At 30.3% G+C, this 22,904-nt stretch overlaps 1 protein-coding gene and 1 pseudogene across 2 annotated transcripts; both read left to right on the top strand.

The window, feature by feature from the left end:
• Positions 1–5,886: 5,886 nt before the first annotated feature.
• LOC149890223 (uncharacterized) lies at positions 5,887–22,684 on the top strand. The gene is made up of 6 exons (XM_090084040.1): positions 5,887–5,948; positions 6,076–6,211; positions 16,303–16,467; positions 18,053–18,308; positions 21,412–21,700; positions 21,895–22,684. The coding sequence occupies exons 2-6, from the start codon at positions 6,113–6,115 to the stop codon at positions 22,538–22,540; spliced, it is 1,455 nt and encodes a 484-aa protein (XP_089940166.1). The 5' UTR covers positions 5,887–5,948; positions 6,076–6,112; the 3' UTR covers positions 22,541–22,684.
• Positions 6,223–16,281, top strand: LOC149890224 (uncharacterized; annotated as a pseudogene). Its single transcript, XR_016451499.1, has 3 exons — positions 6,223–8,582; positions 10,527–10,613; positions 10,693–16,281. The product of XR_016451499.1 is annotated as an uncharacterized LOC149890224 (transcript).
• Positions 22,685–22,904: the final 220 nt, after the last annotated feature.

Raw genomic sequence — 22,904 nt, 5'->3', positions numbered from 1 at the left:
AAAGTCGCTCAAAGAGTTATAAAACTTTTGCATATTGGAGAGAGGAATTTAAAAAAAAACTAAAATATGAAAAGGAAAGAAATTAAGTAGATAGTTCACGAGAATAATATGAAGACTGAACATACTTATGTTTTGTGGTTTTTTAATGGAAAAGATTTTTTTAACTTTTAATACGAGGGTTTTGCAGTTAAAATTTGTATTTAATATTTGTATCTAAAATTTGTATCTATGTTCTTTTTCTTTTTCTTAAGATTTTCTCAACTCTTTATTTTCGATTCGTCCCTAAAAAGTTTCTTAAATCAAGTTCAAGAATAAACGTTGGTTTTTGTTAAACATTCTTGTTTGCTGTTATTATTTTGACTTGTGAGTTATGATACTCTGAAACAAGTTTTGCCTGTTTTCTCTTGATTTATTCAGCGTTTGTCTCTGGTTTTGACTTCTTAGTAAAAAAAAAAATGCAAAAGAGCTACAGAATTGTCGCAAACCTTGCAAATTGAGCTTGTATAAATTTTATCGATGAAAGCATAGTTGAACTTCAAGTTTATTTTGTAAAACCAAATTTTAAATTTTAGTTTAGTTTTAGTTATTTTAACTATGTGGTTGCTTTATCTGTCCTGTAGTTGTACAGATGCGAGTAAAAAGTAGGTTACTCTACCTCTCAAAAAGACATGACCAATTACAAGAATAGGTTTGGAGATAGCTGGTAGGTTCAAGAGGACTAAAATTAGCCATTGAATGCTACTCGCATCTAAGAAGCCACTGTTCAATTGTTAGACCAAAATCCAGTAGAAAGTTCGATTAATCGAGTATACCTAAATTGTATTTTGGTGTATCGAGAAAACTTTATTTTGAAAATTCATGCCTGAAATTCCACCCACAATACATTGGGATGGAAAGATTATTGCGTGCCGATTCATATAACCTCTTGTAACGTTGGTCTGCAAACTGGTGCATGCGTTTTGACAAAACTTAAATTGAAGATATTTTTAGCATTACCTTCAGATATGTACATAAAAGATTTTTGATAGCTTGAAGACAGTATTCAATTATGAAATTATTAAGAAACTTGAAAAATACTAGAACTTAATTAACACATGTAGATATAAGAGTAGTATGACAGACTTTACACAACTTTGGCCAGTTGACTAATTGTATAAAGCACAAAAAATTGTTTGTTCAAATTTTTTATTATGATTTATACGGTGATTTGAATCATATGATGTAAATGAAGTAGTTGAACCAAACAAAGCGCGCGGTTTCCAATCTTTTTACACAGATGGATTTATTGAAACATTTTTGAAACGATAACTAATCTATAAACTCGAATGTCAGAAGTAATTCCACATGCAGATTATTCCTATGTACCGAACATTCTTAAAATCTAGTTTCAGCTGAATGTTGCAAGCAAGCAATTTCTTTATTCAGTATAATCCCGGAAATATATAACTTTTTGTCAACTTCTTCTCAACGATGGGCGAAAATAATTGCATGCATAAAAAATAAGGTGTATGCTGTTAAAAAACTTCACTCCAAGACGAGGTCCGTTCGTGCAGATGCAATTAAAGTCTTGGGGGGGGGGGGGGGGCTAATTAATCAGAAGTGTTGGAAACTTCATGAAAATTTTTTCGGATTTTACTGATGAGATCATCTTCATTTTACTGATGAGATCATCTTGTTCTTTGAAATATTAAAAATGGATGGACATCAAGTAAAAACACTGGGGTAAATGTTGCTGTATTTTATCGCAAATAAATGAACTGTTGCTTTCCCAAATGAATGCTTTGCATTTCCCAAATGAGATGCATGATTTGCATTTCCCAAATGAGATTTCCCAGATGAGTTTTGCATTTAGGATTTACTTGAGCAACTTGGCTGATTCTTGTATCAACAATAAAAAAAGTGAAAAATTGATCTCGCTTTTCTACGCATTAAACACGGATTTGATGAAAAATCTAAAAGTAAATCACATCATCAGTTGCTATGCATCTATGAAGCACAGATAAAAAAATGAAATAAAAAAACATTTAGTTTTATAAACCTAGCAAAAATGTACGTTTTTAATTTGTCTTATTTTTTTAGTAATTTTCTTTTTAGAAAAATTTTCTCAACGAATTTTTTAAAAGCATTTTTTGGAATATAGACATGCCTACTATAGATATATATTATACATATCTACTATACATATACTATAGAATGTCTACTATACACATATACTATAGACATTGTGCAAACTAACAATAATTACACAGGTCAACAGCACTTTTGGGGCCAAAGATATTTCATCGAATTTAGGGTAGCTTTGGAGTGCTGATTCTGAATATGTCATCAGTTTTGCCAGATTGGCTCAAGTTTTTGAGATTTTTCGTGAAATGTGTAAAAAAAAAGACGTAATTTGCTACACGCGCATTAACTTTATTGATATTGTCATGAATACAATAAATTTAACAAAGTAAATGTTGATTTTAGTTTATTTTAACTAGTTTTAGAAAGTAATCTTCAAAAATGAACAAGACATGAAAGATAGGAGACATTTAATGGCTGGAAAAGCGCTTTTTATATGATTTTCTTCTTACGTGAGCTATTCGGGCAGTCACGCTGTAGATTTCAACAGTAATCAGCCATCATATGTCTGTCCCATCTGCCTTGGTACCTTTCCTCCATCACCTTAATATCCTGATGAAATCTCTCCCCTTGTTCTTCGCTAAAATCTCCAAGGTTTTCTGGGAATCTGTCCAAGTGACTGTGAAGATAATGCAACTTAATGCTCATGTGTACACCCAGATTTCTAAATCTCAATAGTATGTTTTGTACCAGTTCTTCATAATTGTCTGCCTTTTTATTTCCCAAGAAGTTCTTCACTACCAACACAAAACTACACCATGCAGCAGCTTCAATGTCATTCATTTCCTTAGGAAAATTTGAATCTTTAATGAGTTTCTGAATTTGAGGACCATCAAAAATTCCTGCCTTCAATTTTTCACTACTAAGACCAGGGAAAGATCTGCAGATGTACATTAAGCAATTACCATCTTTGTCTAATGCCTTTACGAACTGCTTCATTAATCCTAACTTTATGTGAAGTGGTGGTAGAATGATTTTTTCCCTGTCCACCAAATGTTCGTTCACTATGTTTGATGCTCCTACTCTCAAGGTGTCCCTAGGAGGCCAATTCAGTTTCTCCCAGTGCTGATGTTTTGCTCTACTATCCCACATGCAGATGAAGCAAGGATACTTTCTGTATCCACTCTGCTGTCCAAGTAAAAAGTTGAACATTTTTAAATCAACACATATCAGCCACGAATGTTCATGGTAGCACAGTTTCTCCAAGACCATTTTAACATTTTTGTATTGTTCTGCAAGTTTAGTTGAGTGAGCTACTGGAAGAGATGCACACTGATTGCCATTGATCAACAAAACACATTTCAAACTCCTTTTAGAACTATCAATGAAAAGCCTCCAGTCTTCAGGACGATATACTTGTAAACCCATTAGCAGCATCAGGCCAGGAATATCCTTACAATATACAAGTAGGTCATCTTCACAGAAAAATTGAAGACGTGCTTCTTCTCTAGTCCTGTAAGATGTAATTTTAGTTCCAGGCGTCAGACAATTTTTTTCACTTAGCCTTGAAGTTAAAAGTTCAGATGCACTTTTTGAGAGGTTGAGGTCTCTTATTAGATCGTTGAGCTCTCCTTGGGTAAATTCGTAGGTGTTCTGAAACTTCCTTCATATTCTGGTTCACTTCCAGAACTAATGCTTAGCTCCATACCCTGCATTTTATCATCATCAGGTGGGGGAAGGTCAGATAACATGGTAAACACAGGTACAGGCACATCTTCACAATGAGGGATAGGCCTTCTTGCAGATTCCATGTTAGGATACTCCCATTTTTGTTTCTTACGCTTATTGAATCCTTGCACTTGCACTGCACAGAAATAACAGTCATCATGATAATTTTTTTGCTCTCTCCACACCATTGGAACACCAAATTTGAAGCTTTTTCTTTGTCCTTTGCTCCATTTTCGTAATAATTCGATAATGCTTTGCACACTATGTGTGGTGCCCAAGACTTGTCTTGACCCCCAAGCATAACCCCAAAATAGGCCAAATACACTTTTTTTATGAAGTCTGTTATGTTTCTTCTATGTTTTTGCAGTGTATATTCACCACAAATGTAACAGAATGAGTCTGGATCGTTAAGACAACTTCTTCTTGATGAGTTCATGCTTTTCACTGGAAAACAGACAACAACATAAATTTAGTGCAAAAATCAAGCTATGAACAAACTTTTAGAACACTAATTAACAAAAAACTATATTGAGAACTGCTCAGTTCAAGTACTAATCCCAAGAAATTAAGGAGATGATGCGTCGCATTTACCAACAAGTGCTATAAATAAGATACCAAAAATATCAAAAACTTGAGCCAATCTGGCAAAACTGATAGCATATTCAGAATCAGCACCCCAAAAATACCCCAAATTCATTAAAATATTTTGGACACCAGTAAATTTTTTTTTTTTGTTTACCTGTGTTATATTAATGTTTTTTTAGAATGTTATGTTGTACCTCAGGCTTACGGAATGGTTAATCCGCCCCTCAATATTTATAAAAAACTCTCAATAAAATCTACAATATGATCACTTTCAATTAATTACCACGTTCATTGTGCTATTTGAATTGGAATGCATTGGAATGCATTTTTTTGAATTTGAATATATCAACTTCAGTTAAACTATACAATCGTTGTAAATAATAAAATATCTCTATTTTCTCCTGTTGTTTAACACAGCTATATATTCATGAAAATATAAATCTCTTAGAAATGATCTCCAAAAAGGTGACATAATAATTCAGAGAAGTATAATTTTACATAGAACATAGAGCATACAAATATAATTTTACATAGAATATAGAGCAAACAAATATAATTTTACATTGAACAATGCAAAACTTTATTTTTTTTATTGATCTATGCTCTAAATATAAATTTACTTTCTAAAGTAGATAAATATTGGAAAGGTGTAAAAATATGGGTGCTCCCATAAAAAGTTAACGTTAGTTTAAAATAAAAACTTTACAAAACAATTAAAACTTTGTTAAACTTATTAAAGTGTGAAGCATATGGAAGCACGGGCCTCAGTTCATAATGGTAATGAGTGCGTACTTTAGCACCATGCATACGAGATTAGTAAAAAAAAGTTGTTTGTCACTTCTAATTCTGACAAACACTGATTCACTTGTTTGATAACCGAGGTTGAAACAGTTAAAGTAAAAAAGAATGAAGTTTTAAATTAAAAGTAGCATCTACTTTTTTTTACAACTTATCAAATAATGCACAAATAACTTTGTTCGATTTTTTTTTTTGCAAATATTATTTCACTAAGATGGCACACAACAACAAACTAAAAAATTTGTTTTATAAAACTACAAAAATCTTTGACCAACTCTGATATTGTATATGAAAAAAAAAACGTCAACAATTCATTAAATTAAGACTAACGTAACAGCTATTAATATTTTAAATCTGACCCCATGGTTTGTTAATAATAATGGGTTTTAAGATTAGTAAATCTAACCGTAATAATAGATTGATAAAAGTAATGGATTTAAAGTAAAATGACTGTTTTTTAAAAAAAGATTAAATTTGATCATGTTTGTTAATTGCGATTAACAACGATAACATCAAGTTATTATGCACCAGATATTCAAAATATGAACATTTTCAAACTGATATTTTAAAATCTACTTCCCTTATGTTATGTTCTTCAATGATTGGTAGGAATATTTGGGACCAAAAAAAGTTTCTGTTATTAATTGTTAGAGCCCAAAGGATAAAATAGGTATAAAACGGGATAAAAAAAGTCAAAATCAAATTTAAAAGATTAGTTTCAATCGGTTTCCGTTTAAAGTTTCAGCATTTGAAACAATGCGAAAATAATTTTCCCGGTAAGTGAGGATTTGATAAACAGAAATTTATCACACAATGTTATTCAGAAATACATATTACTTGTAATGTTTTTTTCTATTTTATAACATTACCAATGTTATATAATTTTTTTTGTTTATGTTGAAGATATTTAAAAACGGATTAGTTCTAAGTAAATAACCTTATGGATGAAACGATCCCTCTTGATAGTATCCAAGCCATAGCTGCAAGCTTTGGTGCTTCTTTTTGTGCTGAGAAAATAATCGATACTGTTTTGGAAAAGGTATGTAAGCGTTAAGGTACTAATTTGTTATAGTTTAAAATGCAAATACTACACATGCTTTAAAATTACTCTATAAAACTTTTTTTCTTGAGATGAATAACAATATGAAACAATAAATGTAAAAGTATTCTTATAGCTGCAGACACCAAGTATGATTGTTTATGTGGAATTAATGTAGGAGTTGAAATAATTATTAGAAAATAATTACTTGTTTATTTTATCTTTTTGATATTGTATTCAGCATATTGAATATTTTTAGTGAGTTTCCCTAAATACATTCTGAAAGTAGCAGTTGTTGTATACTTTTTGAATTATCTTTCTGAAAGTAAAACTGAATGCATGCTGCAAATGGTTTTTTAGGTATAGTTGGTGTATTTCTAAAATCCTTTAAATAAGAGTTTTTGAATGGATAGCAAATGTAAAGGTAATAAACAAATAATTTATAAAATGAAAGAAGAAAAAAAAAAGGCTTTTTTTGATATCTACTTTTTTTTCTGGCTCTTACGCCAGAGCATGATTTTTGATAATATTAATAATATTAAGTGATGTTGATATTATTTTTATATCACTTTTTTGTTTTCACTAGTTTGATATAAAAATATTTGAAAATACATGTACAAGGTTTTTATTTAGTTTTCCAATTCTCAAAAGGATGGTTCTTATCTAAGCAAAAATAAATTTTTAAAGTTTTTGTAGTTCTGAAACCCAGAAGCTCTTCCTGTTAACTAGAAAACATATTAGAAAAAATTCATGCAAAAAAGTTAATATTTAGAGGTAGCTCATGGGAATTGAAGTTTCTAAATATTAGCTGACACTGAAATAGTTCATTTTTTAAAATAGTTTTTATTTTATATTGTACTTTTTTTAAAAAAAAGTAAACACAGTTCTTGTAACTGCCTACTACAGTTAATTAATTCTGACTGTTTTGAATAAATTCTTTTTATTTCATTAATTCTTTTAATTCTTATTCATTTTTTTTTTCTTTGGTCCTCAATGACTTAAAGTAGGTATTATTTTTGTTCTGTCAAACTACAGTTAAACTCTTGAATCAATGAAACCCAAAGTTTGGCCAAGTCATTGATGACTTGGAGAAATTGCACAAGGCATTTACTTTTTGGATACTCTAGTTGAGGCTCCCACTTACAGGGATCGACCTGCAAGAATTCCTGGTATATTCCAAAAATTATGATAAAAAAACTAATGCTCTTTGTAACAAATTTGTGAAGTTTCTTTGTAGTCAGATGCTGAAATAGCTTAATTTGTTTTCAGTTTTTTTTTAATTTCAGTGTTTGGGTATTCAGATAGAGCACGCAGCAGTGCAAAAGTCTTGTTATGGAATACAGTTTGTAGCTGTACTTTCAAACCACTATTTCAGATATACTTCAGTGATAAAGAGATTTGCTTCTTACAGGTGATGTCATATTTTCTGACCATAAAAAAGGCCTTAAGACTTTTGACACCTGGCACCTGTGTATTAGGGTGTGTCGATTTTTAAGGTAAAATGAACTTTTTCAAATTTCGAAAAAAGAGTAGTGAAAAAATATAACTTCGCCATTTTTTAAGAAAAGTAATATTTTCAAAAATGAAATCATTTTAGTGCTAGCTTGGTAAATTTTGATTCTTAATTCACTTATTTTGGTTATTACCAATAATTTGCAAATTCTCATTTTTTTCTTTAAAAAGTAATTAATACATCATAATCGGACCAAAAGGAAAGCTCCGGAAACAATTTGACATAAAAATGTCAAAAAGAACAAGGAATGCATTATCTATTAAAATGAGTAATCTTGTAGGAAGTGGAAAAGAACTTTATACATCTGAGCTTCCAACAGCTAGAGATATGCTAAGATATGGTATATTTTTAAGAGAAATTAATGATAAAAATGTTAGGAACTATACTGTAGATCATCTAGTTACCGATATGTTACCCGCTTTACTTGCCCAATGGTTGAAAGCAAATGCACTTTTTACTTATCCTGTTATCATTCTTGAAAAAACAATTTTCAAAAAACTTAAGTGTTTATGGAAATCAGCTGTTGGTTTTAGTATTGGACGTGGTAAAAAAGCTGAAAAAGAAAGATTTAATTTAAAGTTAGACAATCTTGTGGACATCTTATTTTGCAAATGTAAACTAATCCTTTGTTCAGAGTACAAATGTGGTTCAGAATGTATGGAAAAAGTTCACATAAAGTGTCAATGTAAGAGAGATGAAAAAATACCGATTCTAGAGCTTCAGTTCATCCACTCTCAGAGGACTAAAATTGGCAGTTTTGGAACTTTCCAAATTGGTGGTGCAGATAGGAAAGAATCCAAAAAAATTAAAATAAAACAACAAAAACAAAGAACAATGAAAACAAATAAAGAACAAAAGGTAACTATTTAAGTAGAAAGCTTGAACAACTACATCACATACTCAAACATGTATATATATATATATACAGTACTGTGAATATGTTTTAGACCACTTACATTTTTTCAAAAAATCCCGGAGAATTCTTCTCTAATATTTAAGTTTGTAGTTCTATATTATAAACTTATTAAAACACATGTATTTCACACAAAAATATGGAACAATAACAAAATATTTAATGTCAAACTTCATAAAAAACTCTTAATATCTACTATGTCCTCCTTTTGCCTTAATCACACCCGATATTCGCCGGGGAATAGATTCATACAAATTAGTTATAAATTCCTGGGTATGTTGTGCCATTCTCTTTGAAGTACTTCATTCTTCAGCATTTCGGGGAGCATGTTCGGCCTTCTTTCTGTCCAGGTAATCCCATATATGCTCAATTATATTCAAATCTGGACTCTGGGGAGGCCAGGTCATCAATTGTAGTACTCCTTCCTCTGCCATTTTACTTAAATAATTTTTTGCCACTCGGGAACAATGTTTTGGGTCATTGTCCTGCTGCAGAATAAAATTATGACCTATTAGTCTCATTCCGGATGATACAGCATGGTGCCTTAGGATATCCACATAACGTTCCCCGGTGAGTTGCCCCTCTATTTTGATCAAATCACCTACTCCAGATGAAGATAAACAGCCCCAAACTTGTAAAGAGCCTCCTCCGTGTTTAATGGTAGGGTTTAAACACTCGGGCTTATAGGCTTCTCCAATTCTTCTTCGAACATATTGGCGTCTTTTTGTTCCAAAAATTTCAAATTTGGACTCATTGGTGTACAGAACCCGATTAAACTTTTCTTGGGCCCAATCTTTGTGTTGTTTCGCATATTTAAGTCGTTTTTCTTTATTACCACGCCGTAATAATGGTTTTCGAATTGCAACACACCCTCTTAATCCCGATTTGAGTAGGTGTCGTCGAATACAAGAAGAGCTGACATTTTTCCCAGTTGCTGTGTTAATGTCCTTTGCCAGCTCGGTTGATGTTTTTTTCCTATTTTTTAAAGAAAGTGTTTTTAAATATTTATTGTCATCTTTTGTTAGCTTAGGAGTTCTACCACTTTTCTTTCTATCTTCAAGCGAGCCAGTTTCTCTAAACTTTTTAATGATTTCTGTAACAGCAGTCTTTGAGTATCCTGTTTTGGACGAAATTCGGCGCTGCGAATAACCTTCTTCGTGAAGCACAATAACTTTTTGTCTCTCTATTAAAGATACTTTACCCATTTAATTAATCTAAAAATGCAAAACAAAACATTTAAAAATGAAAACTAATATATAATTTATCTAAAAATGCAAATTAGTTACTTTGTTTAATTATTTTTAACGATTTGTCTAACTGTGTTCATAAAAAATAACAATTTTTTAAAAATGTGCCAAAACCCATAATTATTGTACTAAATTCATTCTATCACTGCACTTTATAATGTCAAAAACAAAAAATGAAGGAGTATGAACCCGAATCACTATAAACCAGTTTATTTTTATTTCTTATTTAGATGAACGCTTGGTTGGTAGTTATTATGACACATCGCTTTAATAAATAAACAAACAAATCCCTCATGTTCTCTCATCAATTTTGTTTATTTATTCAAAATAATATACTCTTTCAACTTTTCTTGTATATTATTAAACTTAAGTACGCTTTAAAAAAATTATATAGGAAAAAAATTGTAAATACGTCTAATAATGCAAGTGGTCTAAAACATATTCACAGTACTGTATATATATATATATATATATATATATATATATATATGTATATATATATATATATATATATATATATATATATATATATATATATATATATATATATATATATATACATATATATATATATATATATATATATATATATATATATATATATATATATATATATATATATATATATTACTTATTTTAAAGCCAGATGAAACGTTCAATCAAATAGAACAAATCAATTGCATGCAGAAGAATGAATCCTTATCTCTTTTATTGCAACATATTGAGCAAGTAAGTTTAAAACTCTTAGTTGTATACACTTTAGTTTAAATACAGATTAAAAATATAAACAATTTGCTTTATTTTTCAGGATTATGAGTATAGTGAAAATGTTTAAACAATTTGTATAAACAGTTGCTCTTCATCATTTAAAGATGGCAGTGGTCAGAAAACAATCCAAGTTGATAATCAGACTCAATGTAAATCTTCTCTGAATCAAACATGTTCAATTTATAATACTATGAATATTGAAAATATTGCTCTGGCTAGTATGAGACATCAAACAAGTTTAAGAGAAACTGCTGAAATAGCTACAGCAGCTTTGATAGATGCAAAGATTATAAGCAAGAGTGATTGCCATCTTATTATAGATCATAACAAGGTAAAAAGGGCTCAGGAAAAATTGGCAAAAGAATTAGACAATCAGTTTGAGGTTGACCTAGAAAAAAACCCTGTGTCCTGTCTTTTTTTTGATGGGAGAATAGATGCCACAAAAATGTTTATAGAGGTAAATGAAAGAAGTTTTCCTAGTCTGATAAAAGAAGAACATTACTCTGTTGTAAAAGACCCTGGTGGTGACTATCTTTTTCATTTTGTTCCAGATATGACCAATAATAAAAAAAAAGCTGAAGTTATTGCAGATCACATAGTTGACTGGTTAAACAGTAAAAATCAAAATCTCATGGCTATTGGAGGAGATAGCACAAATGTCAATACTGGTTGGGCGGGCGGAGTCATGCAATGGGTAGAAAAAAAATTAAATAGAAGATTAGTTTGGATTGTTTGTGATCTACATACTGGTGAATTAGGGTTAAGACATTTAATTGAACATTTAGATGGTCCAATGCTTTCTCATAATAAATGGTCTGGACCACTTGGGAAAATGCTTGACACAGCAACTGAGATTGAAATCAATACCAATTTTGTAAAAATAAATTTAGGTCCTCTTTTGATTTATCTCAGTCAGAAGATTGTTAATGATTTAAGCACTGACCAAAGTTATGCTTATCAAATTTGTCAAGCAATAAAGACTGGAGATCTGCCTATCAGGTTAGCAATGCTGCAAATCGGACCAGTCTGTCACAGTAGATGGCTAACAACAGCACTTCGATTTTGCAGAATTTGGGTGTCTAATCATGGCCTTACTGGTACAAATTTAGATAATTTAAAAATAATTGTGAACTTTATTGTTAGTGTTTATATACCTAACTGGTTTAATATTAAAGTTCATTCAAGTTGGGTTGAGGGACCTAGACATGTCTTGTATCAACTAGAGTTACTTAGAACTCAGAGTAAAAATGTTTTAGATATTGTTATGCCAACAATTAGACGATCAGCGTGGTATGCACATTCTGAAGCAATTTTACAATCCATGCTTTGCAGCAAAAATGCAGAAGAAAGAAAAGAAGCTGTAAACAAAATTCTTAACATACGAGGAATAGGAGATGAGGTAACTCAAGTTGGAGATAGTAGTCTCAGAGTAAGAAGAACACCAGAAATAAATCTTAATGCTAAACAACTATCAGACCTTATAGCATGGAATTTAAGTGTAACTGAGCCTCCACTTACCTGCACTCTTACCTCTGCCACAATCAAGGAGTTTGTAAACTATCCTATGGAAGTTCCTCACTGGAATTCTCATACGCAGTCAGTTGAAAGATGTGTCAAAATGGTAACTGAAGCTGCAAGCCATGTTTACACACATGAGCGAAGAGAATCATATATACGTGCTCAGCTTGTAGGTAGACATTTAATGTCACAAAATAGAAGCAAAAAAGATATGGCAACTCTCGTAAAACTGTAGGGAAGTAGATAAAGACTTTCAAAAATGTTTAAAAAGCTAAAAACTTCGACCTTTATTGTTATATATACTTTTAATTTTTTTTACTCTTTTCCTACGCCTATGCATGGTGTACGTCGTACACCATGCGAATTGATAAAAAAAAATTATCAGTGCTATTCCATAAACAAATATAAATATAATGATTAACATCTAAAACGACTAAAAATGTGAAATATTGAAATCAAAATTTACTGAGCTAGCACTTATTGGAATTTAGTTTTTAAAGTTTCCCTCTATTTAACTAATCATAAACTTACATTTTTTTCCTACTCTTTTTTAATTTTTGAAAAAAAAAAAAAATCTACACACCCTACTGTGTATAGTAGATTGTGTTGCTTACAAATTAGCCACATCTTTATAGAATAAATGTCCCTCACCATCTAAAAAGCTCTGTAAATAGCTCTAAGGTACCTAAATCATATTCCATGTTCAGGTGTATCACCCAAGAAAATGATCAAAATTTTAGGCATTTCACAGTATTGATGACATCATCATTCCTAGGAGCAATCATAATTGCTTAAGTGTTACCTTCAACAGCTGTACAAAATGTGTTCTTGTTAATATCGTGCCAAACATCTTTGAAGTGGCTAATCAACTCCATGTTAGAAGACTTTGAAACATCATGAACAGTGTAAACCTTTTCAAAAATAATTTCTGAGATCTGGTGGCAACAGCCCAAATTAATTAGGATTGTTGATCAAGCTCTGCTTTCAAACAATTTTGTCAGATAATTGATAAATAAATGGTAGAACCATTCAAATTAGCAACTAAAATGTTACTTAAAAAATTTAATAAGAATTAGCAAGAGTTAGGTGAATTACAATAGTAAGGTGTTACTTAGCATAAACAATTATTATAAGTAATATTAGCTGTTAATTTTACATAAATAATGGGCCAGAATTTTTACATGCATTGCATAAATTTTTTTTTAACATTGTTGAGTTTCCTTTAAATATTGTCCAAACTAGCCCATATTTGAGCTAAAATATAATAAAATAGCTCTACATATAAAAAAATAAAATATCTCTATACGCAATTGAACACAGTGTGAGGTTCAGACAATAATATTTTGAAACTTCAAAAGTAAAGACCAGCCACATTCAACAAATGGAGGGTTTAAATGATAAAAAGACCCCTAAATGAATAATTGTATTTTAGTATATGTGATTAATTAGTCATAATTACATAGGTCAGACAAACTATCTATGAGCTGTTTGCATATTAATCAACAGTATAATTTTTATGTTTTTCTTTTTGTTTATATACGTAAAAACAAGTTTGTATGGCTTGTTGGTGGATATCCTACAATGAAGAGTATCAAATAAACAAAGTCAGATTTTATTTTAAATGTGTATACATTATATGGGATGGTTCACTAAATTTTCCCAGGCCAGATTTCATGAGTTGTCAGAATTGTGGAATGTACTGTAAGACAACACAGACAGCAGTAGTCAGTCAGTAGTCAGTGATATTCAGCTTCAAATATGCACATTTGAATGTTTTAATTAGCTCTTGTTTTAAATGTCTCAACATATGGATACATATTTTTTCTTTTTTTCTCTTCAGATAAATCTTTCAGCTTAGAAGTGTGATTAAGTAGTTGTGTACACATATTTTGATTCAGCATTTTTATTTTGCACATTTTCTCTTTGTCAAGTTGATTCTTATTGTGAATGATCAAGCAAATTTAAAAAAATTTTCCACTTTCATCAACACCAAATCTAATCCCAACATGGTCTGAATTCACTGTCCTTATCATGAATACATGTCATTACAATGAACAACTAGGATGTGATTGCGCTTTTCTACATTTTCAAATGTAAGGAAAAGCTTGCAACTGAAAATGTTGGGGTAATTTTTTCAACATCACACAATCACATAGGCAATGGACTGTGTCCTCTTATGGTAAGTTTTAACATTATTTTTTTCTTAACATTATAAATTCTACTGTTGATTATTTCTTGTGTTCTTTCATCAACATTACTTAAAATTTGGGAAATATTTCCTCATAGGCTTGTAATATTGCATTTATGCAACAGGTCCCATCTAACTGGAGATTAGTAAGAGGTGAATAAGCAAGTATTACTAATGAATGATTTAGCTTAAACACTGGTATCCAAATCTGTTGAGGGTCTACCTTTTTTGTGCTGAGGGAATTTTGTGCCAGAAAGTCTTGCTGTTGCACATGAAAATGACAAACATGATTTGGATTTTGCACAGGTAGAATGTAAGTATTCTGGCACTATTTCAGCAAAATCAAAGACTTTTGATTTGTTCAAAGATGACATCAGTAATTTTATATTTTCCTTTCTTTATACAAATAGCATAAAGCTTCTCATGGTTTTATGTGTTAAGATTGTTTTGTTGTTCATGTTTTCTACGCAGCTAAAACGAAAATAAGATGTGCATGCAGTAATAATAAGTAAATTTTTTAATGTCTAACTTGAAAGGACAAAGTTAAAGCTCATGTGATTGTATATTGATATGAAATTTGAAATCACATTCCCTGTTCCCTGTTCCCTATTGATTATGGTTCAATGATGAGCATAAACAAAAATTAAGTTTGTTTTTTAAATTATTTCAATTGAAAATATCAAATAGTGAATATTTTAAATTGTTTCTGAGTAAAATTTTGTAATTTACTTTAAATTGATGTATTCCACATTTTGCTATTTGCAAACAGCTCATAGATATTTTGTCAGACCCATGTAGTTATGATTAATTTATTACATATGCAAAATATGCATTTTTCCATAGGGTTGTATTTTTTATCACTTAAACCCTTCAGCCATAGTTATACAGTTTCAGTTATAGTGCATCTTCCAATCATAGTTATACAATTATAATTCATAGTTATACAATTTTATCTCATAGTTATGCAATTTAATCTCATAGTTATACAATTTTATCTCATAGTTATGCAATTACTTCTTATAGTTGCACAATTATATTTCATAGTTATACAATTTTATCAATGTCAAAATCAACTAAGTACTATTACTTACGTTTCTTTACTTCATTTTAAAAGTTCAGTTTCAACATAGGTTAATACCAATCCTTTAAAAAATTTTGTATTGTATTGAAAGAACTTAACTTAATGTTAAACTTTCTTAATATGTACAATCAAAAGAGCAGTATAAATGCTCTGTAAGCATCCCAGATAGATATTTAAAAATCCGAAACATTAAGTTCAAAAACCTAATGTCTCACCCAGAAAAATGTTTCAATTTCATTTAAATATTTTTTTAGAAGTGTTAAGTAAATAATGCAGTATACAATATTTTTATTTTCATTCAAAATGTTCTTTGAAACAAAACACAAAACCCACAGATTTTTTTGTTTATTTTACAGTTTGGTATTAAATATTGAATTTGGGCAATCCAAACCTTTCTATCTAAAAGGGTTGTTTTATAGGGTTTGTATTATTTGATGTTGGATTTTAGTAATTAATATCATTATCCAGTGATTAATTTTAATGTTATCTTCCTTCCAATTACAATAATTCATTAGTTAGCTGCATCTTACCATTTGTAGCTTCTAAGTAAAATAGCCATTTCATAAATTGCAAGAACAGCATTTGATAACAATATTTTGAACATGTTATTTATTATAAATAGTATATTATTATGTTTTAGTAAGTAGGATATTCTATGTCATAATAGCAATCTTTATTTTAAAACAAGTAGCATATTATTTTATGTTATATAAGTCACATTTCATTATATTTAGTTTATGTCACATTTCATTATATTTAATTTGTCACATTTCATTATATTTAATTTGTCACATTTCATTACATTTAATGATAAGCAGCATAATGTTACCAAAAAAAGATATTTTGCTTTTGTTTGAATTAAGGATGGGACTCGTTATTACAAAGTTCGATGGGTAAAGTACTCTTGGGAGCCCACATCAAGTTTCATACATCTTGAACATCTTATTCGAGATTTTTGGATTGAGTTTGAGCATCACATGCCAGGAGTTCAAGAAAAAGTTACTCTTCCATCTAATGAGATTCTCAATGTGAGGTTTATTCAAAATTACTTTATAGTTTCATTTCTATTTTTATATTCTAAGTATTATTATTATTACAATTTAATGCAACAAATTCTTTGTTGCAATATCTCAAAGTTTTTCGTGTAAGAAAATCAATCAAGTTTTGAATCTAAATACTGCACTACCATATATGCAAAAGTGTTAGTTATCCATTATTTTTAAGAGTAAAAAGTACTGTTTTGGCAAAAAATGAAAATAAAATTTAGTTAATTATAAGGAATAGCAGTTCAAATCTGCTTTAAAATTATTTTCTGTATTTAGTACTTTAAAAATTAGAATGGTTATCGTAAATTATTATGGTTCGCATGTTTACAATTTGTATTTAGTAGAACATTTTTACATTCTATAGGCATGTGTTTATATGTATCTTGATGTATTAGTTGCAATTTATACATCAAGAAATTAACACTGTTGCAAATTAATTATCAATTGATAATTAATTTGCAACAGTGTTAATTTATTACTAAATAAATTAACACTGTTGCAAATTAATTATCAATTGATAGTTAATTTGCAACAGTGTTAATTTATTACTAAATTAACACTGTTGCAAATTAATTATCTTGAAATGCAGATAAAACCTCTCAAAGAGTTACAGAATGCTTATAAAAAGAAAGCTGTTAATACATGATATTCTACTTTTGTAACTGTAAACTTTGTAACATTCAAGAGATACATTGAAAGATGTTATGTTTTTGCTACTGTTTTTGAAAGAATTTTCAAATGTCACAGAAAGGTTCTGTAATACACATTTGTGGTGTAAACAAAGTTGTCTCTTATGCTATATAATTGCTGTAACTAATGACAGATTATTTGTAATGCACTCTGTTTTCTACTAAGATTTCTTACAATCTTAAAAAATTTTGAATTATAATAAGTTTATACAAGCTGCTAAATTTGAACAACTTACACTAAATAAAGAAATAGTTTGTGGAGATATGCGTGAAGAATACTTCACCTTCAATTTTAAATAATATTTAAAAATCTTTACTCAACACTAAAAGGTAGAAATTCAGTTAAAAATTGAAGAATATCATTTTACAAAACAAAAAATAGTGAATCTCATATAAGTCAAAGATTTGTTAAAAGATCAAACTGTAATTGCTGCTTTTTCAATTTTATGCTGCATTCTACTAATGTAAGTTGCATCCTACAAATGTAAGTTGCATCCTACTTAATGTATCTCTTTGTCATTCCAAAGCTATAGTTTCTTAAAAGCAAGATATATCAGATAAAACATAATTTTAATTTTGTTTTTTTAGTCATTAGTTCATTTGTTTATGAAAACTATCCAATAGTATATGAAAAATATGTTGGTTGTATGTTTGAAAGGCTGAATTCCCTAATAATTTGGACATAAGTATTGTAGGTTAATACATCACAATTGGCAAAGTCTTTTCATTTTTTGATTTAATCAAAATTTTTTGTAATAGTTTTTAGTTACCAGAGTATTTTTTTGTAAAATAAAAGTTTTTAAAATATTACATATTATGCAAAACACATTTAGTTTTTTTTTTTTTGGATAACAAACCAAATTATCATTTCTAATCAGGTACAACCTAAAGCTTCGAGTGACCATGAGTTGATTCCCCAGTTTGCTTCATTAGCTGCAAAACATAATGATAAGGATGAAATCAATTCCCTTCTTTCCACTTTTGATGCTCCTGCTGAAGATGTTTCCCAGGTGAATAATATTGATGTTGAAGTCTCTCATTCTTTTACACAACTGGCTGCTTTAAATGAGGTGCCAGTACCATTAGAAATATCTGACCATGATGTTGCTATGATAAACCAAATTACTTCACAAGGTAATAAATTATTAATAAATAATTTAAAAGAAGTTTAACCTGAATATTTTGTACCAGTTGTTTTTTTTATGTTGTGTATGTGGCGTGTGTTTGTGTGTGTATACCACATATAGACACATTATTTAATCAATGTGTATATATGTATTTAGTGTGTATATATATAATCAATCTATATATACATAATCAATATCTGTATATACATTTAGCTGCAAAATTAATGCACCACTTATTCATTTCGATTTATTTTAATTGTTGTCGTTATTATTATATTTTGACAAACATTAAGAATAGAACACATGAACACAGTTATTTTGATGATAATAAAATTTTCTTTGAGAATGGTGAAAAAATAAACTAAAACCAAAAATATGGTTCATTTAACAAAATAAAGTAAAATGATTATTATTGTTATGCACACTAATGCAGCTTAAATTGAAACATTTTTGACTTATCAATAACTAGTGTTACCACCTCTTGATGCTATGACAGCCTGACAGTGCTGTGGCATACTTTTAATTAGAGTTCTAATCGTTTCTTGAGGGATATCTTCCCACATGCAGTTAAGACTTTGTTGGGGCTTGTCTAGGCTGTTTGGTGTTAGATGTTGGCTTCTAACCTGGCATCCCATTATGTTCCAAAGATGCTCTTTTGGGTTCATATCTGCACTGCCAGCTGGTCACTCCAAAACTTAAATATTAACATTATTTAAGTATTCAGTAGCAATATGTGCCATATGTGGTCTAGCATTATCCTGCATAAGATGAAATCCATCTCCAATGTACAGTGCAAAAAGTTCTAAAATGTCTGCTATGTATCGCTGAGAAGTCAGATGTCCATTATCAATAATAAAAAGCTCTGTGCGAGCTGTTAAAGATATTCCACCCCATACCATCAATGAGCTGCCTCCATATAAAGTAGTTTCTCTAATGTTACAAGCAAAATATATTACATTATGTCTTCTGTACACTCTTGGGCAGCAATCAGAACTTGCAAAGCAAAACCTTAATTCATCTGTAAATAAGATCTTTTCCCAATCATTTATCTCCCAATTCATATGCCGCTCTGCAAAAGCCGGTCTGTTTCTTCAGTGGTCTACAGACAATCTGGGACCAGTGACTGTTGTCCGAGGTTGTAAATTTAAAGCACAAAGTCTTCTTTTTATGGTATCTTGACTAACAGCAGTTTCATTAACCTCAGCAAGTTGTATTTGGAGACTGGTCCTCCATGGCATTGGTAGCTTGTGGTCTGCCTTGGCCAAGTTGTCTAGCGTGATCATTGGTCTATACAAACTTTTGTAGAACCCTACCGACTGTTGTATGAGACACTCCAAGTCTTCTAGCAAGTTCGCGATTTGTTAATCCTTCATCAGACAAAGTAGCAAATGCAACACATTCATCACAACTTAAATTTTCTCAAATGACAGTTATCTTTTCTACTGTTAAATCAATTTAAAAGCAATACGTACTTTTCTTTTAGAAGTGAGGTTTAATTACAACAAAACATTCTACTTATAAAAAGCTGCTATAGATTTGAAATTAAATAAGGGAAATGGAATAAAACCTACAAAAGGCGTAATAATAAACATTATCACCTTTGTAGTTGATAAATCCGGGAAGTAGGCAATATTTTTTGAAATAAGTTGGAGTTTATAAGAGGTGTGTTAATTTTGTGGTTAAGTGTATATACAGGCTAATGTGGGGCAAAGTGAGACACTTTTTGAAAGTTAAGCAAGACAATTTTGAAATGTTCTAACGCTTGACAATGACTCTTCAAAATATGTCTCATATTTTGAAGAGCTATTGCACTGCCATGGGGTGGAAAATGAGACATAATTTTGAGCTATAGTTAAAGAAATTGTAATAAGATGTATGTAACTTTGATACATCTTCAGTCACGTAGCTTACATAAGTCTTTACTTTGAAGGCTACAGTCTAAATGAGTTCAAGTAATTCATTTACTCCTTCAGCAGTTTGGCTCCATAATCCATTAAAGTCATAGCTTGTTCTTTTACTTTCTGGAGTGTCAAAAAATTGCTCAAAGAATTGCAGTTTAACTCATTGACACAATTTATGGATACACCTTGCAGTTTTTCTAGTGAAAGATCTAGGTTTTACTTCTAAAATCTATGATAAAATCTCTTCCCACAATACCAGATTTTTTATTGAAAGAGTGAAGTGTTGTAATTTTCCACATACTGGAATAAAATTGGCTAAATATTGATTATCAACAATTCATAGAACACTGCATCTAGACGTTTTTTGACTGCATCATGTGAACTCTTATGCATATTATGTAAATTATTTTACATCTTATGGGGTAAAGCACTTTTAAACTCGTACTAAGTTTTTTTTTTTATCAAAATGTTATAAAATGTGAAAGATATTAAAAGATCGAGATTCGCTTTAAAAAGGAAATCTTTTAAAAAAAGAGCTTCATTCAGTACGTTAGGTAATACTCATTTCACTTTATTTACAAATTGAACTTTAAAAATGACCAGTAGAATACCAATAACAAAAATAAAAAATATTGAGGTTGTGAAAGCTTGCAGTTAAATAAACACATATTTAAGCATTTAGTTAGTCTGATTTTTCACTTGATTTGGTCAAAAAAATAAAATACGGATGTCATACGGATGGCAAAAACTATAAAGATAGAGCGAGGATACAAATTTATTATGTCCACCTACAAGTTGATTGAACCCTAAACTCTAGAGACAGATGATGATGAGAAGTGATCTTAGGATATAAATTAGCAGCAAAGCCTAAAAATTGTTTATGGGATGTCCTAGGTTTAATTATTTAGTACCCTTTTTTTTGTAGCATGTTATTGATTTACTTCTCAATGGAATAGAGCCAATAAAAACCAACCTAAAGTAGCTCGCAAGTTACATGTACGTACATACAAAGTTGTGAATTGTACGTACAGGTGTGTAACAAAATTTGTTTAGATTGACAAGATATAGGATACTTCTAACATCGTTCTAGCATCTAACATCAAATCGTTTTCTCGAATCTGAGCTATTTAGGAATTAAGACTTTTAATTGTTTATTTAAAAAAGTTCTCCTTAACTTTTTTAAAATCCGTGACAATCATCTGCTTTTAGAATCTCGTCTTCATGAGAAACGAAGAAATCGCAGTCACGACGAAAATAATGGCGAATGTAAAAAACGCCGTAAGATCCCCGGAAATTGCCCGATATGTGGAAAGCATTTCAAATCAACCACAAACATTGCGGCCCATAAGAAACTACACACAGAAGAGCGACAGTTCAATTGTTCAGAATGTGGAAAGAAGTTTAGGCGCAAGTTACACTTGCGTCGCCATTTGGAGTCTCATGCTGGTGTAAAAAGTTTTGTTTGTGAAGTTTGTGGAAGCGCTTTTACTAGTAAATGGTGTGTGATTTTGAAAAGAACTTTTTTTTTTTTACTTCTACGAAATTACTCCTCAAACATTAAAGAAGTATTTCTAAAATATTTAAAAAATGAATTTATATGTTTGTCTTAAATCTATTGCATTCATGTTTGTAATTCGTTGATTAGTAAAAATGGAGCTCCATAATATTCAGGCTATCAGCGTTTTTTTATAGGTATATGGAGGCTCATTCTGTGATTCACACGGGCGAAAAACCATTTCAATGTGACGTTTGCGAAAAAAAGTTCAACAACAAAGCCAACCTCAATAAACACCGACAAATTCATCTAAACAAGCGTCCGTTTGTTTGTAACATTTGCGGTCAGAGTTATCGTCATAGTTATGACTTAAAGCGTCATATGTCTACCCACTCGGTTTCTAAAGATTTTACCTGTAGCGAATGCGGAAAAAAGTTTGCTCGCAAAACGTATCTTCAACGTCATGCGTTGACTCATACGACCGAGAAAAAGTATTGCTGCACGCTCTGCGATAAAAAGTTCTTGCAAAAATCTCAGTTTAACTTGCACTTAAAACAGCATTCCGAATATGTTAATAGAGTAAATGAGTCAGCGGACTGTAAAACAAAAGCTACTGATGAAGTGGATGAAGAATTACCCGAGTCAGGTTTCTTAAAGTCGAAAGACGAGCGAGAACTGCCGTTTGATTTCGCAACGGATGGTTCTCACCAAAGCATAAACTCTGATGCAATGGTTTCAACTAATCATTTTACAGAACACATTACTCATTACACCGGAAAATGTAGCGACCCAATTTCTGAGCAACAAAGCATATGTGATTTTAATTCTTGGCAAGGCATATAGTTTTAGGAGTCGTTCACTCTAATAGAACAAATTTATTACATAAAAGCTTTATTAAAGTAAGTTATTTATCCCAAATATTTTTTGTAAACATATTTATATTTCTAGAAAGTTCTAGGGTTAGAAAAAGTTTTTTAATTTCATGGATTTTAATTTTTTTTTTTTTTCATTCGATTACCCGACTATGCTGTTTATTTTTATTTTTCTTAGTCTTTATTTTTCTCTATTATATACAACTAATTCGTCTACTTAAAAATTTTATGTTAAAATTCTCCGTTAAATGCAGCGTACTAAATAACGGAGCTATCCGTTAATTTAACGGAGTTATTAACGGAATCAAATACGTTACAAAAACGTAACAAATCAA

The sequence above is a fragment of the Hydra viridissima genome, unplaced genomic scaffold (assembly GCF_058129835.1).
Source record: "Hydra viridissima isolate aposymbiotic clone 2 unplaced genomic scaffold, HvirCarnegie_v1 scaffold_4, whole genome shotgun sequence".
In the NCBI taxonomy this organism is placed as follows: Eukaryota; Metazoa; Cnidaria; class Hydrozoa; order Anthoathecata; family Hydridae; genus Hydra; species Hydra viridissima.
The sequence above is the reverse complement of the archived record's forward strand: the minus strand, read 5'-3'. Positions and strand labels throughout refer to the sequence as shown.